At 40.9% G+C, this 15,758-nt stretch overlaps 1 protein-coding gene across 1 annotated transcript in view; it reads right to left on the reverse strand.

Annotated features, from left to right (window-relative positions):
- Positions 1-3,294: 3,294 nt before the first annotated feature.
- The window catches only part of CHST8 (carbohydrate sulfotransferase 8), a 169,076-nt gene continuing 156,612 nt past the window's right edge, over positions 3,295-15,758 (reverse strand). Inside the window, exons 3-4 of the mRNA XM_079316481.1 lie at positions 7,017-7,054; positions 3,295-4,712 (exon numbers count right to left, since the gene is read on the reverse strand). Coding sequence (XP_079172607.1) covers positions 3,564-4,712; positions 7,017-7,054 — 1,187 coding nt within the window. The 3' untranslated portion in view covers positions 3,295-3,563. The remainder of the gene's footprint in view (positions 4,713-7,016; positions 7,055-15,758) is intronic.

The following is a 15,758-nucleotide window of genomic DNA, read 5'->3' on the forward strand; positions in this document are numbered from 1 at the left end:
GCAGCTTTACTTAAGCTGTGTGTGGGGAAGATGGGGCTCTACAAGTACCTGTAGTTACTAACTCAAGGGTGGGCAAAGTTCTGGGACAGTAAGAGTTGTGAGTAGAGAGGAAGGGCAGTAAAAGAACAGGAGTAAAATATCAAAAAACTTAAAGTGAGAGCTAGGAGTGCATTCAGTGATCAGTCCAGTAGTTACAAAATACCTCAACAAGAATTTAAAAAACAATTGGATTGACAAAATTATTTTGTCTAATATTTACCTTGGCTGACCTCTGAGATGAACTGTTTGAAAAGAGGATTTTTTGGTGCAGTCTTTGATTTCTACTTTCCATAAGAAATGAAATATTTCTCTATGAAGAGAAGGATAAATATGGGAATGAAATCAGAATGAACACCTCTGAAAAAATTCAATTGCATTGAAATGAAAATGCCAAGATTTTATATGTGGGGGAAAAAAGACAAGATAATCCAAAGGGAAATAAGCAGTCTGAAAACTTCCCACAATCTAGTTAAAATTATTGCTTTTTACTTAAAAATTTTTCTTGACATGAAAATATTAGTTTATTTGTCTTCTGCCTTGGATTTTTTTTGTTCAAGATACTGCATTTCTTCTGGCTTTAAAATGCATCTTTACAAATATTCTTTTAAAATCACTTTGTTACCTTGTTTCTACTACTCAGCAGGGAATAGGAGCTGAAAGTAGCAAAGCCAAATTAATACAACTGGCCAGCATTAAATATCTGTGAGTATTAGAAGGATGCTTCTCTCTTCCTTGAGAAACTATAACCAGGAGCTCCTGTGCCATATACAGCTTGTTATAAACATGTAAATCATTGATCAGTTTACAAAATAAACCCTGTCATTCTTCACTTTCATTTGTCATTAAAAATGTAACTTCCCTGTTGCTATCTTTTACTGTAAATTAATTAAAATAGATATAGAGGGGGTAGTGGTAGGTAAAGGGGAGGTTTGATACAATCAGAAATGCAGTTTTGCACTGGTATTGCTGGCAGGTTTTTCACTCATACAGAGAGCACTGCTGATACGGGAATGTATCAAGCATTTCAGATGTAAATGTGACTGTATGAATTTATGTGGAAATGAAGATTAAGCTGAAAAGGAACTGGGAGGAGGCAGGAGAAGGAAGGGGAGTTAGATTTCAATGTGAATCCAGCTGAAAGATTAAGTCCCTCAATCTTACCCTTAAAGCACTCTTTAACCAGCAGAGGTCTGAATCCAAACGATGCCCAGCTTTATTCTGGTTGCCTCACAGAGCTGACCCATGACTCTGCATGTTCCCTTTGCTGCAGTGCTGCTGCAATAAGATGAGCTGAGGTTCTTCTCCCAGTGGAAGTTCAGCTGCTGCCTGGAATGAGCACAGCACACTGAGCTCTGGTACACTGTCCTGCTGGCAAAGACCCTGAAAAAGCCAAAGAGGGCTGCAATATCCAGTATGTCCTCTCCTTGTGGGGGTGACTGCAGCTACAGACCATCAGTTCCATCAATCAGAACACCACCACTTCTCAGAGCACTTCATATCATTAAATGCTAAGGATGGCTTAACTTAAATTCCTAGTGGTGGTCTTGGCTATGACCCCTCACATCCCAACCCACCCTGCAGGAGCTCCCACCACTATCAGATCTGCTCCATGTGCACTAGGAAGTGATCCCTGTGCCTTGTTTTCCCCTGGATGCTGCTGTCTGTGACCTGCTGAGTGAGGCTGTTGGCTGGGCAGTCTGAGCTAACAGATCCAGCCAGCTGGACCAGCAGAAACATTGATTTGAATACAAAGACTGTTCTGCAGTCATGAGGGCAGAACAACAAGTCTTTGAGTGTATGGAAAAGTGGGATGGGTGGGGGGCTGCTGCAGCAACAAGGCAGTGATGAGGTGCTTGGGCATAGGGAAGGGTTACTGGTTGCATGGAACACTGTAAATTTTACATTACTTTTTTAATGCAACCAGTTTTTCTCTGAACAAAAATGGAAAATGTGATGTCAGATTTGATACGTAAAGTATTTGTCAGTGAAGCTTTCACTACAAGGTATTTTAAAACATTTTTTTCCCCATTAAAATTTTTAAACCCCCCAAAAATACTGGGTGTTTTTGAAGAAACTAGTGCCAGTCCTTGTGACCCTATGAGGATCTGAACGTGGAAACAGATTGAAACAAGCATTTTTTCTTAGGTGTTTACATTTGTGCCAGTTGTGATGGAATACTTGACTGTGAAATACAAACTCTAGAAGTTACTGGAGAGTCCAAGTTTGGCACTGTGGCGGAGTTTGATCCTTGTTCCAGTATGGCCAGTTTGAATATCATGCCAAGTGGATAAATTACATGCAAACAAGAGTTCTGTATAGAGAATTTGAGTTGCAGAACTGAAACTGTTGGTCTCAGCAATTGGTCAGAGCATGGTGCTGATAAGGACAAGGTTGAGGGTTTGATTCCTGTAAGGGCCATTCACTTGAGAGTTTGGCTTAAGAATTCTTGTGGGTCACTTCCAAATCAGAATATTCTGTGATTAGAGGCAGTAAGTAGTGGAATGTCAAGAATTTTGTTCTCACAAGACACTCTGGTAGAGGTGAGAAAGTCTTCTCAAGCACAGAAATTGAACTGAAACACCTGGAATATTTTTTTGCATGTTAAGTCAGACATAATTGTTACTAAAATAAGCAAGTGCAAATTGTTTGCAGCAATGAAAAGAACTATCTTGTTGGGCAGGAAGTGGCATTTATTCTTGCTTGTTATTACGATGGAGAGATTTGATATTCCTGGTGACTATGAAAATTAAACCAGAGATTTATGTTAATGCAAAGGATTAAAAGAATTTTAATAACACTTAAAAAGATACAAATGTTCGCCTGCATTTTATCTTTTTGCAGATGAATGTGCCACAAGGGAAATATTGAAGGAGAACACATCCTCACTCTGAATTGCAACATCTGGTTTAATACTGCTCTCACATGGTCATTAAGTATTAGTTGTTTTCACCAGTGTATTTATGAACAGTGTAAGTATGATTAGACTTTTTCTCTCTAACTAACTTAAGAATATCAGGAAACCATGATCAACATCCACCTTCAAACTCATAGGGCCTGTGTATGGCTTCATGCCTTGCACATTTTAACAAACTGTAAGTATTACTCAGTGTATTTTCTTCCTTTCTACTCCATCACTTAAAGACTTATTTTCTGAACTGTAAAGAGCTTGAAATACTGACTGCCCTTTAGAATTGCCACCTGTGTTTCCCTCATTTCAACACACTCTCCCCCAAGTGCAAACATAGCCCACACCAGCCTGGAAAATTCTGTGCTTTATTTGGGGGCCCTGACATATTATACATATATGTACATACATTTCATATGGAGAAATTATAGAAAAAAATATGATTTGAAAAAGGAGGCAATTAAGGTGAAGATGTAAACACCTGTTTATATTCTGGTTTGGGTTTTTCCCTGCTCTTCAACCAATTGTTTGCTAACAGGTAAGTATATATAAACTGATGCCACCTGAATTTGTCACACAATTCAACTGATGCAACTGTGGAAATACCCAGGCTCTCAAGTTAATATAAATCTTCAAAAGGTTTTGAGTAGTTGAACATCAAGTAATCCATATAGTAAAAGTCATAGCTCTGTTGTCGTTGAGAAGGAGAAAGCTGTGCAAAATACTGCTGTGTAATTTTAGTGGTAGTTCTTTCTTCATTGGAGTGACGATCTTTAAACTTGGGGAAAGTTAAATTTTGGGGAGCACCAATTAAGTGCAAGAAAAAGTTTGCATCTTCTTCCATACTTTCAAATTTCCCAACGAAGTCGTAGTCTATTAAACATGGGCTGCAAAGCCTATTGACATGATCCCAGTGTATATCCATACCCACTGGCCTGTGTACATCCAGGAGATACTGAATGAACTCTTTAAACTTGACTCCAGAGCCTGTCCTTAGTGCTTCTTTGGTGGCATTGACACGGTACCTGGAAATGATGGCTTTTCCAAACACCGGGTGGTAGTAGTTGTTCGGATGCTCAAACTTGTCCCGAAATGCAGATACCAGCTTTTCAAAAGGCTCACGGATAAAGAGCATCTTAGTGTAGGTGTTGAGCCTGTGGTAGATGCCCTTGTGGTCAAAGCCATCCAGGCGTTTCAGGTAGTTTCCATAGTGCACGGTGTTGTGCTGGATGTCCTTTGTGGAGGAGGCCAGCCCGTTCAGCACCATCAGCACCCGCTTCCAGTTGGAGCAGCCTGCTTTTGGCACCTCACAGTACAAAACTCTGTACTTGTCTTCTACAAATATTCTAGACACATGGTAAGGAGTGATTATTCTTCTGCTATTACTCTTGTATTTTGAACAAGTTTCCCTCATAATCCGCTTCCTTTCTCCTTGGATCTGATAGAGATTTTTCCACTTGCTGTTGTTTCTATCCTCATATTTAAGTGTGGGCAGGTTGAGAATGGAGCTGTTCATGGAAATCAGAATTGGGCTCTTTTTAATTATAAACCTCCTCCTGCGTTTGTAGAGCTTGATGGAATTATTTTCCTCACCTTTCTGTTGATCTTTCATAGCAAACATGATGCTGCTTTGCCTTCTGTCAGTGCTTTGAAGCTTGGAGGGCACACTTTCAGATGGCTCTAATGAATTGCTCTGCTTAACTGTTGCTGCTCCCTCTGCAGTATTTTTTCTTAACCTTCTATCCTGGTTATTGCTGGAAATGCAGTCCTGAGAAAAAATAGATTAAAGATATTAGTAAATGAGAGATTACTACTACTTACAGCTTGCACCATTTCATGGGGATCTTTTTTAACTCTCAGAACTGTACAATGAAAGGTGTTGCCACAAGCCCTCAGCACTGCACTGTGGTACAGGCACTTTTCTTGTTACCTTGTTATGTGCTTATCTGAAACTCAAAGGCAGAGATGAACCTGATCTAAATTTCCAGTAAATTCTAGTTCCCATTTGAATTTAATTGTATTACTGTATTTTAGGTGGTGTACCCAGACCTTGACAGGTTCTTTTGTCTTAGATGTTGTTGAAATTTCTACAAAACGGTATCTGAGTATTTTGAGGACTTGCTTAATTACTCCAGACTGCCCCTGTTGACACACAAACCGAAGGGTTTGTTTGTTTGGGTTGTGTGTTTCCCACCACCACCCCCATGTCAGTGATTTATCTTTGCAGGGAGAACAGTTTGGCACAGAGTGAAGCCCAGCAGGGGAGGGAGGGGGGTTTGTTGAGTTTGTAAGGTGGAGTGAGATGTAAATGTGGGCAGAGGGAAACAGGAAGGAAACAGTGAAAATGCTGTGGTTTGGCACACAATAAATGGGTTTGGTGAGAGGAGCAGGAAGGGGACCCAAAGGGAGGTTTGAGTGAGGTGAGCCTGGGAGCAGAGCAATTGAGAAGCAGTGAGAGGTGGGAAGGAAGCTGAGGAGCAGCTGAGTAAGTAAAGCAGGTCTATGAGTAAGGCTTTCTGGGACTTGCTCTTCATTGGGGGATGTCTCTGTTGATACTTCAAGCATGTATCCCAGGTGTACTCCATTACTTCCTGCTTTTCAAAGAAGCTGAATTAAATCCTGCCTCTAAAATCAGAATTAGGTTCTGGTCACTGTTTAACTATCATCCCCATTTTGAGATAACCAGGATCAGAGTAGTATATTAATTACCATGGAGTATTTCAACAGAGGATGATATGTAGTTGCAGAATATTTACTGTTGACCCAAAATACTTAGAGGGTTTACAATTTTAAATTTAAACTTTTGATTTTCAGTGTTTCCCTGATAATATTTGAAACTGGCTTAAAAATGGGATACTGTGTGAATTTTAAGATGTACAGTTAGGGATTAGAAGGGTCATGCTCTTTCAGGATGGCAGATTAAATATTAATCAATTTTACAAGTCTTTGCTGTCTGGAAAAAGCATTGCAATAGGTGACAAACTTGTTCTGTCATGGAGGTTATATCTTGTCACATTCTTGTTAAAGGGTCAAAGAATAAAAAAGTCTCAGAAGAGGCATTCAGAATTAATTTAAAAAATTGGTGACAAAAGAACAAAAAAACCAAATTTTATTTTGTAGGTGACTTGCTTGTATTAATAATTACTATACAAAACTTGAACACAACAGATCAGTATGGTACACAAGTTTTAGGACACTTGCAGAATTCAGGTTGGATGCTCTGGTAGTGAGTGTGGTATGCAGACTGGGAAACCAACTGATAATTTGTTAATTAAAACACTATTCAGTTGTTGGGAGTGATTGTTGTATTCTACTCTCATCTTCAGAGGTTGTTTCTGTGGCCAGAAGTGTGTTTGTCTTTGTAAATACCAGATGCATTTCTGAATATTACCCTTTACAAGACTGACTGTAGTTCAATCCTATGTGTTCATGACATGGCTGATATTTAAAAGTCATCAAATTCAGTCTGGATTTGATATTGTGTAATTCTGGATTTTTGATGATGCTGATGATGACCCTGCAGTTTCTGGGAAGCTTGAACATGTTCTGTCAGTGCAAGCCTTGGTGCAGAAGGTGGGGCTGGAGCTGCAGAGGAGCTGCCAGCCCCTCTCACCCATCTGAGCAGGCCGTGCATCTGGGAACAGCTGGCAGCTGCACGGTGCTCCTCTGCACTTTGCTCTTGTCTCTGACTGTGGACTAGAGGCAGCCCCGTGCAGCCTGACAGCCACTAGATGGAGGAATTCCACCAGCATTTTTCTTTAGCCTGTTTTTAAGTACTTCTCAAGGCATTCATTTGATCAGTGAGATTTCATGCAGAATATTAATATATGCAAAGTTTACAATATCTTTTAGCAATATCCAGTCTAGGAAAAAACTCATAAAACTGAAGTTGCATAGCTTATCAAATTCCTATTTTAAAAGGAAAATTTACATTTTCATGGCTAAGCTTTTGATCCATCTTTCCTTTTCAGTGCTTCATCTCCACTGTAGTGGCCTTATCTGAGTCATCTCTATCTGTACTCCATACTCAGAATATGGGTACAATTTTCTTTATGTACTTCTGAAAACTTACTTTTTTTGGTTGCTGGAATCCCATGTTATATTTTATCCCTAAACAAAGAAAGAAAGTAAAGTAATTATTTAGAAATAAAAAACATTAATTTCTTTTCTTCTAGACTGTTAGAGCAAGTGCTGTTAATGCAATGACAAATAGACCAATGGTGATTCATAATTAACGTATATTTCATAGTAATAATAATCCTTGAAAGGCCTCTGTATGTATAGATGTCATAATATTGTGAAATGGAGTGAAAGACTCTATAACTTTCACCCTTTACAGATGGTGAAACTAAGATGAACAAAAATGGAACAAAAGTGATTGTTTAACCTCAGTTAAAAGACCAATAGGAGAACAAGAATCAGCTGAAAGTTGTGACTCCAGAGTAGGGATCTAATTGAAAAAAAAGCTGTTCTTTGTGTATTTACCCAAATCTATACAGCTTCTAGACTGGAACTTTGGGCAGGACAGCACTTAATCATAATAACAGCTTGCATGAGGTACTCTGCTGTAAAGGCAACACACACTGGAGTTATGTGTAAGTGGGGTCATATTTGCACTTTTGGAGAGGAAAACAATACAAAATCATATTTTCTCTAATCTTCTGGCTTCTACAGTGATATTTACCTGAACATAGAGAAATAAAGGTTTGAAAATCCTAGATGGCAGCCTTAGCTGATGTGCAGGGTTTCTTTTATGACCATAACCTTTGTTAGATATAACTATACAGGACTGGATAATGGAAATGCTGCTGAATTATGACATTTGTTTGGGGCTTTTCAGCTGGTAGAACTGCTGTCATCATTGTCAATGTTGCTTGAAGGCTTCAGTTTAATAAATGTGCATGAAGCCTTTTGGACAAGGACAATTACAGCTCAAGGTCTTGCACAGCATTGAGTGAAAGCTCAGTCCCATCAGGTTGATGTTCATAGAACCAGGAAAGGTCTCAGAAACACTCTCATGATAGATCACATTGTGACTTACAGCAGTTAAGGTAGCAAGTCCAGCTTAGATGATTAGTCATGCTTTATTTTTTAAATCAGAGCTACAAACTGATATTCATAGTAGAGTCTACATAAAATTGCTCTAGTTATTTCTGTGCTCCAGGAGCTCCTCTATAAGTGTCCATGATGCTTTTGTTTTATGTTTGAGCTTCGACTCCACTTCTACAATTTGTTAGCAATGAACTTCAGGTTGTGTGGGATATGTAATTCTGTGTCTATTAAAATAAAGAGCATACACTTTATCAGAAATAAGTTCTAGACACCTTACAGGAGTCTTAAGCCTTCTCCTAGCTGCTTCTCAAAAATGTTTAGCTGCAAATTAAAGTCAGAAAGTATCTACTAAAGAGAAACAGAGCTTGTCTGTAGCATTCCTGTGTGCATTCTAGAGACCTGAGTCTGATTCTTTTGCACCAGGCTTTAGGAGATGTTCCTAAGCTGTTGTCCAGGTCCTGAAGTGATCAAAAAAACCACATTTATCCTACTGTTGTGTAATGTGTTACAGAGCAAGGCAGGAAAGGAACCTGCTGTCCAAAAACCCCAGCAAAATCTGAGCACCAGCACTTTGAACAGCTGATCCTAAAGCATGGGTGATTTGTTTATACCATAAAAATGTTGTATTTGTCAGTGAATGGAACTGCTTCTTTTCTGCTACACCCTAAGGGCCTAATTTTAAGCTGTTTGAACTGCTTGGCCTTTGCTCCAACATCATTAATGCAGCTACTTGGAGTAGCTACTTAACTCATAAGATGGGGAAGATGAACTTCCCTTTGTAAAAGTATTTTGAGCTTGAAAATTTAAATAGGTGAGGAAAGACTTTAGGCCACTTATCAAAAAACTGGGGAAGTACTTTGGATGGAATCAGTTACAAGTACTGGAGCATTTGTTGTGTCCAAATTATAACATAACTTAGGGTTAGTTTTTTTCAGTTGTGGTCATTTGTTCTGACTTAAAGCAAGATCTGGTACCTTGTGGCAAATCAACACACTTTGTGTAATTACCTCTTAAATCTGGTGCCATGATGAATTATTATTAACAAAATCCCACAAAAGTGCAAAGAGCAGGTATGAGATTTAACTATTTTGTGGTTAATTTTGATTGTTTTTGTAGTAGTGTTTCATAAAGATAACTTATCTGGGAGATTAATATTTTGTACTGATATGCTTTGCTTTGAAAAATGAAAAATAAATGCTGGGAGGAAATGAGTAACCATTTAAAAAGATGGTTATTCATTTACTGTCTTTAAGATGTAATGAGAACAATAATTTCTGCTTAATATAAATGTTTGGTGAAGCACTTGCCAATCTCTTCAATGTTTTCTGAATTTGTAACATCTAAATTTGGCTTCCTTTAGTTGTCTTTCTCATGATACAGTCTGTCACTTTAGATTTAAATTTACATGATGAAAACCTCTTAAGTGGAGTGAAGTCAGAGAAGTTATATTGCACAGATCTATTATACTAATCAAAAACTTAATTTATTGTTATGCTACACCTTCACTATCCATATTTTTTACCAGGTCTTTGATGTTATTGCCAAAAGGGTAATATTTTTGGCCATAAATAAACCACTGGTGTCTGGTACATGCAGTTGAAGGCAGTGATCAATAACTTAGGTGCCAGACATGATGATGACCAGCCTCTCACTGGTGCCTGAACACAGAGGGAATAGCAGAGACAGACTCCTTCTCTCAATTATGGATTGTTTGTGGTGGTTTTCATGGTGTTCTTTGCTCTTCCACTCTTGTGACCCTGATTTTCCATGATTAGCCTGGCCTGTGTTTTATCCAGTCCTACCACACAGTGAAACCCACTGTGAGCTGTTCTTTATTTTCTTTTCAAAATGTTACTAGCAACACAACAGAATGTCCTTCATCTTCCTTGTGTAATACTGTTTAGTTTCACCATTCTGCCTTCTCCTCTGTCTCTGCTTCAAGACCAAATTTTGGGTTGCCTCTGGTGTGTTGCTCTGTTTTGAGACTCAGATACAGCTGAAATATTTTTTAATAAAAATGATAACTTCAAGTCTGCATCTGCAACTCATTCCTTACAGAGCTTCTGTGCACAGAGTGCTTTTGTTTGCTTCATCCAAACAGATTTGTGAAATTTCCTCTGGAACAGCTGTTATGGCATTTCAGGAACATCTGTGCCAAGTGTCCTATCCACATACACCCCAGTCTTAGGTCTTTTCTAAGAGACAACAGTGTGTACTGAATTGCAGAATGATTAAAAGAGTAGTACTCAGAATTCTGATAGGCATGAAAAAAATTTAGCTGAAAGAAGATTTTCCCAAAAGTACTGGTCAGAAAATTAAGACAGGGTTTTTTTTTTTTTTTTTTTACTTTTTTTTTTCTTTTTAATTTAAACTTAGCTCATACAGTAGAAAAGACCTGCCCATATCTGATTCTACCTTACTTTGGTGTACAATTGTTTGCATATTTGAACTGAATTTCTCAGTAAAGAAATTTAACTAAAGATTGCTACCATACTAAATTATTTGGTTTTACATCTACATAAAATATAGATGCTGTATACACATCTGCAATACTTTTGAAGTATATAAACCTCTAAAATAAAAGCATTTTCTACAAAAATTAAGGCCTAATTAGAACAGACTTTATACGTGTGCCTGCTTTAACTGTGTGCTATAAATCCTTTTTCTAACATAAAATTATAGTTTGATTTGGAAAAATGCCTTCAATGATTCCATCTAAGCTGCACACAGTATCTCATTTCAATACAGATAGAATTAATGAGGCCAAGTAAAGAAGGCTTAGCAAAGCAGTAGCAGTAATGATGTTGAATTGTACATCAGGAAAGAAGCAAACCTGTGCAGCAGATGTGCAAAATCTGACCCCTCTGAGTCCCCAGTGAAGCTGCAAGTGTGTGCTGTCACTTCCCACACCTGGGAAAACTCTGACAAGGGATGCTTGGGTTAAGTGATACCTGTCCAGCCCTTGCCAGCCAGGTTTGGTGCTTATTTCCTGTGCACTGGGGAAATGATGGAATGTTTCTGTGGCTGTTTCCCAGCCTCCAAACTGGGCCTTTGGAGCAGTAAGTAGTTAATCATGCCTCTTTGAGTAAAGAGCTTCTTTCCCCCCCCCCCGCCCCTATTTTTGGAAGACATAAGAATTTTGCCAAGCTGCTGAAGGTTGGGGTTTTTTAGTCTCTTTGAGCTTTCTTTCATGTGTGAGTTCTTTTGTAACTCAGGTAACACATTTGTCCTGAATTCTCAGCTTTTTGTTTAAATCCTACCATTGTCAACCATACAATTTCTAATAGTTTAAATGCAGTCTATTTGAGGAAATTTGAACTCTGACTGATGGCTTCTTCTTAAGCAGTAGTTGTGGTGAAGCAGAACACTCCCCATAAAGATATGCTCATTTTCCCCTCTCCTGTGCTAGTGTTGTGCTAACACACCATTGCTTTCCACTGTTCTTGTGCTTTTATGTCCAAATCAGCTTCAGAGACACAGACATTGGATCTAAGTGAAACTGTGGGTCTCATTTCTAAAGCAGGCGAATTTGGGGTTCCTCCATCCCACAGGCAGCAGGCAATGCAGCCTTGTGCCTTTGTGTCCTGGGGTACTTAGATGGGAGCAGCTTGTGTGCACTTCAGTTGATTAAAACACGATTACTTTGGCTTTTTGTGACTGAAATGACTTTCCATCTTAATGAAGCAAGGGAGTCTCTGGACAGAAGTACTGTATGCAGGGAAAGCAATGCAATTCTGAAGGGCATAGCCTGGAAATAATTAAAAACATTCGGTTCATCCATCAGTTTGAACAAGAAAAAATTACAAATCAGGGAGCCAAAGCAGAGATCAGTACATGCATTAAGTGATATTTTAATGTTTGCCTCTTGAGGACTTTCATGCTGTCAAAGAAGTTGGTATTCCCAGATGATTTGTAGCACCAGTAGCTGATCCCATATGCTGGAACCAGCAGATCTGCACAGAGCTGTTGTGAGCACAGTCCTGAGTCACAGCTGCTGTCCCTGCTTCCTCTGATCCCCATTAACTCTCTCATAGCCAAGGTGCTGTGTCCCTCCTGGCAGCTTAACTTGGGCCACCCTTCACACATGGCTGGCCTTGCCTTTTCCAGGAAGGGAATCTGGAGTAAAAGATCAGTGTATGTAGCTGGGTACCCACTGTTTGTAGATATGGCTTCCACCTGAAGATGGTGTTTATGCCTACACAGCATTTCTCAAACAAAATACCCAGGCTATCTTCCTGTCTTGTTTGACACTGATCAGCTGCCAGGCACCCACAAAAGTCACTCACTTATCCTCCCCTGCCACAGCTGGGGAGAGGAGAGGGGAAAAAATGAAAGGTTCACGAGTTCAGATTAGGACTGGGAGAAAACATTCCAAGGGCAAAACAGGCTCATAGAGGTGCAAAGTGATTTTCATGACCATCAAAATCAGGGAGGATAATGAATATTAAATTAGCCCTTAAAAACTTGTTTTCTTCCCTAACCCCTCCCTCCTTCCTACTAACAGCTCAGGCAGACAGGGTGTGGAGTTTTGGTCAGCTCATCTGAGATCTCGGTACCCTGCTCATGGAGAGGAGTTCTTCCCTGTGGGACTGTGGTGTCCCTCCCATGGGAGACAGTTCTGTGTGAACTTCTCCAGCTTGGCTCCATCTCATGAGAGCAGCCAAACCACCCCTGCTGCAGGGTGAGTCCCTCCCACGGGCTCACAGCCCTCCCAAAACTGCTGGGACATGGCTCTCCTTCCCATGGGCTGCTGTCCTCCAGGGACAGGCTGCTCCTGCCTGGAGCCAGGGCCCCTCCCCTGGGTCTGCCACTGGATCACAGCCTCCTCCAGGCATCACCTGCTCCAGTGTGAGCATCTTCCCCATGGGCTGGGGGGATCTGTGCATCCCTTGGATGTGTGCATCCTATGGATCTGTGCATCCCATGGATCTGTGCAGCCCATGGATCCCATGGATCTGTGCACCCCATGGATCTGTGCATCCCATGGATCCCTGCACCCCCATGGATCTGTGCATCCCATGGATCTGTGCATCCTCCATGGATCTGTGCATCCCATGGATCTGTGCAGCCCATGGATCCCATGGATCTGTGCATCCCATGGATCTGTGCATCCCATGGATCTGTGCACCCCATGGATCCCTGCACCCCCATGGATCTGTGCACCCCATGGATCTGTGCACCCCATGGATCTGTGCATCCTCCATGGATCTGTGCATCCCATGGATCTGTGCGTCTCCATGGATCTGTGCATCCTCCATGGATCTGTGCACCCCAGGGATCTGTGCATCCCCATGTATCTGTGCACCCCATGGATCCCTGCACCCCCATGGATCTGTGCACCCCATGGATCTGTGCACCCTATGGATCTGTGCACCCCATGGATCTGTGCACCCCATGGATCTGTGCACCCCATGGATCTGTGCATCCTCCATGGATCTGTGCACCCTATGGATCTGTGTACCCCATGGATCTGTGCACCCCATGGATCCCTGCATCCCCATGGATCTGTGCACCCCATGGATCTGTGCACCCTATGGATCTGTGCACCCCATGGATCTGTGCATCCTCCATGGATCTGTGCACCCTATGGATCTGTGTACCCCATGGATCTGTGCACCCCATGGATCCCTGCATCCCCATGGGCTGGGGTGGATCTGTGCATCCCATGGATCTGTGTATCCCATGGATCCCATGGATCTGTGCATCCCCCATGGATCTCTGCATGCCCCATGGATCTGTGCACCCCATGGATCTCTGCACCCCATGGATCTCTGCATCCCATGGATCTGTGCATCCCCATTGACTGGAGAGGATCTCTGCATCCCCCATGGACTGGGATGGATCTCTGTATCCCCCATGTACTGGGGTGGATCTCTGCATGCCCCATGGATCTCTGCATGCCCCATGGATCTCTGCACCCTATGGAACCCATGGGCTGAGGGCACAGCTGTTTCACCATGGCCATCACCATGGTCTGCAGAGAAATCTCAGCTCCAGCACCTGGAGCACCTCCTGCTCCTCCCTTCTGCTCTGAGCTGAGTTGTTTCCCTCACATGTTCTCACCTCCTCCTCTTCTCTAGCTGGAATTCAAACTGTGCCCCACTTTGTTTTGATTTTCTTCTCCAGTATGTTATCCCAGAGGCGTTACCATCACCTCTAATTGGCCCAACTTGGCCAGCAGCATGTCCATCTTCAGAGCCACCAGGGACTGGCTCTGCTGGCCATGGTGGAGGCTTCAGCAGCTTCTCACAGAAGTCACCTCCATGCCCCCTCTGCTACCAGGAGCCAGGTCATGCAAAACCAGCACACCCTCTCACAAAGGCTTTGTAGCTCTTGCCTCGTGCCTGTTTGCTGTGCTTATTTTTGTTCAGTGTACTAGTCAGAAATACCATCTCTTAAAGCTGCTGTTTATTTTTTTGTTATTCTAAAAACAGCTTCATGTGTGAAATAATTGTTTTGATATGAGCTGCCTTGCAAATTGTTTTATTCATCAAAGTGAAAGCAGGAGAGAAGCAGAAACAGAAATAGTAGCATTTTAAAGGAACACATTCCTTTGGAATCAAAACCCAAACAAAGTGTTGCTGTGTCATTCTGGTGAGTGCCACCACCTACACAGCTGATACTGATAGATGAGTATTGTCTGAATCCGTGGTTTTACTTTTGTCCAGAAAATTATAAATTTACATCCAGAGTTTGCAACAGGGCTGTTAACTGTCCTCTACTCCAGTGTTGAGATTGGAAGTTGACTGAGGAAAAGATTCTTTTATTAACTAGGATTTGGAAACCCTGATACTTCTTTGACTTGCAATAGAACAAGTATACGAACTATTTGAGAAAAACACATACAATTGTGCTTTTTTCCCAGAATGGTTTTATATTCTAATATAAACTTAATCCATCTTCTTGACTAAATAATGATGCAACTTGAGCTTGCTCTGCTTCCATGATACCCAATAAAGGAAGGGGCATGACACGTTTATATCAGAGGTTTAATTGAAAGAAGAGGAGGAGCTGTTTGTGAATTTATTATGAGGAAGGTACAACTACTTGTTTGCTTTGTCTTCTTTGCTATCTAGCCATACTAATTAGAACTTGCCATTTCCTGACTTAATTTATATTCAATAAGAATTCTATAAAGAAAAGTGCCTGTGTTATTGCATTCCCCATTCCTTCTTTGGACCTATCCCCGGGAATACTGTTAATTAGCATCATTAGCTTTCAGGCGCTGTCAGCAGTTACTTGCAATTTCTACTTAATACCTTTCAGTTATTCTTCATTCTCATATTTAACATTTTCATATTGCCTTCGTAGCATGACTTTGGCAAGGACATTACACTTTCTCAGATTTATTAAAAAGTAAAAGCTAAAGTTTAAAATCTAGCACTGCATTTATATTTAGTAGCCTGTAGAACTATTCAGGTAACCAGAGGAATTTCAATGAATTTCAAGCAATTTCATGTAATTTGACTTCATGTAGCTAGTTATAATAGCTCAACCAGAACCCAGAAATATTTCAAGACATTGTGCATGTGGGACACGAAAGCTTCACTGGTCTTTCTATAGGAGGGGAGACAAAGTGATACAGGTGGAATTTTGGGCAGCTTTCATGTCACTCTGAAGAGATGTTTCTTTGGGAAAGAAAGTGCAGATGGAAAGAGAGAAGGCTGCAGGCAAAATTGAAAAATTATGTCTACACAGACATGCCTCTGAGTGCTGAAATTCGCTGCTTTGATAGCTTGACTGTAGATCAAATAGCCCAGAT

The sequence above is a fragment of the Erithacus rubecula genome (genome assembly GCF_903797595.1).
Source record: "Erithacus rubecula genome assembly, chromosome: 12".
In the NCBI taxonomy this organism is placed as follows: domain Eukaryota; kingdom Metazoa; phylum Chordata; class Aves; order Passeriformes; family Muscicapidae; genus Erithacus; species Erithacus rubecula.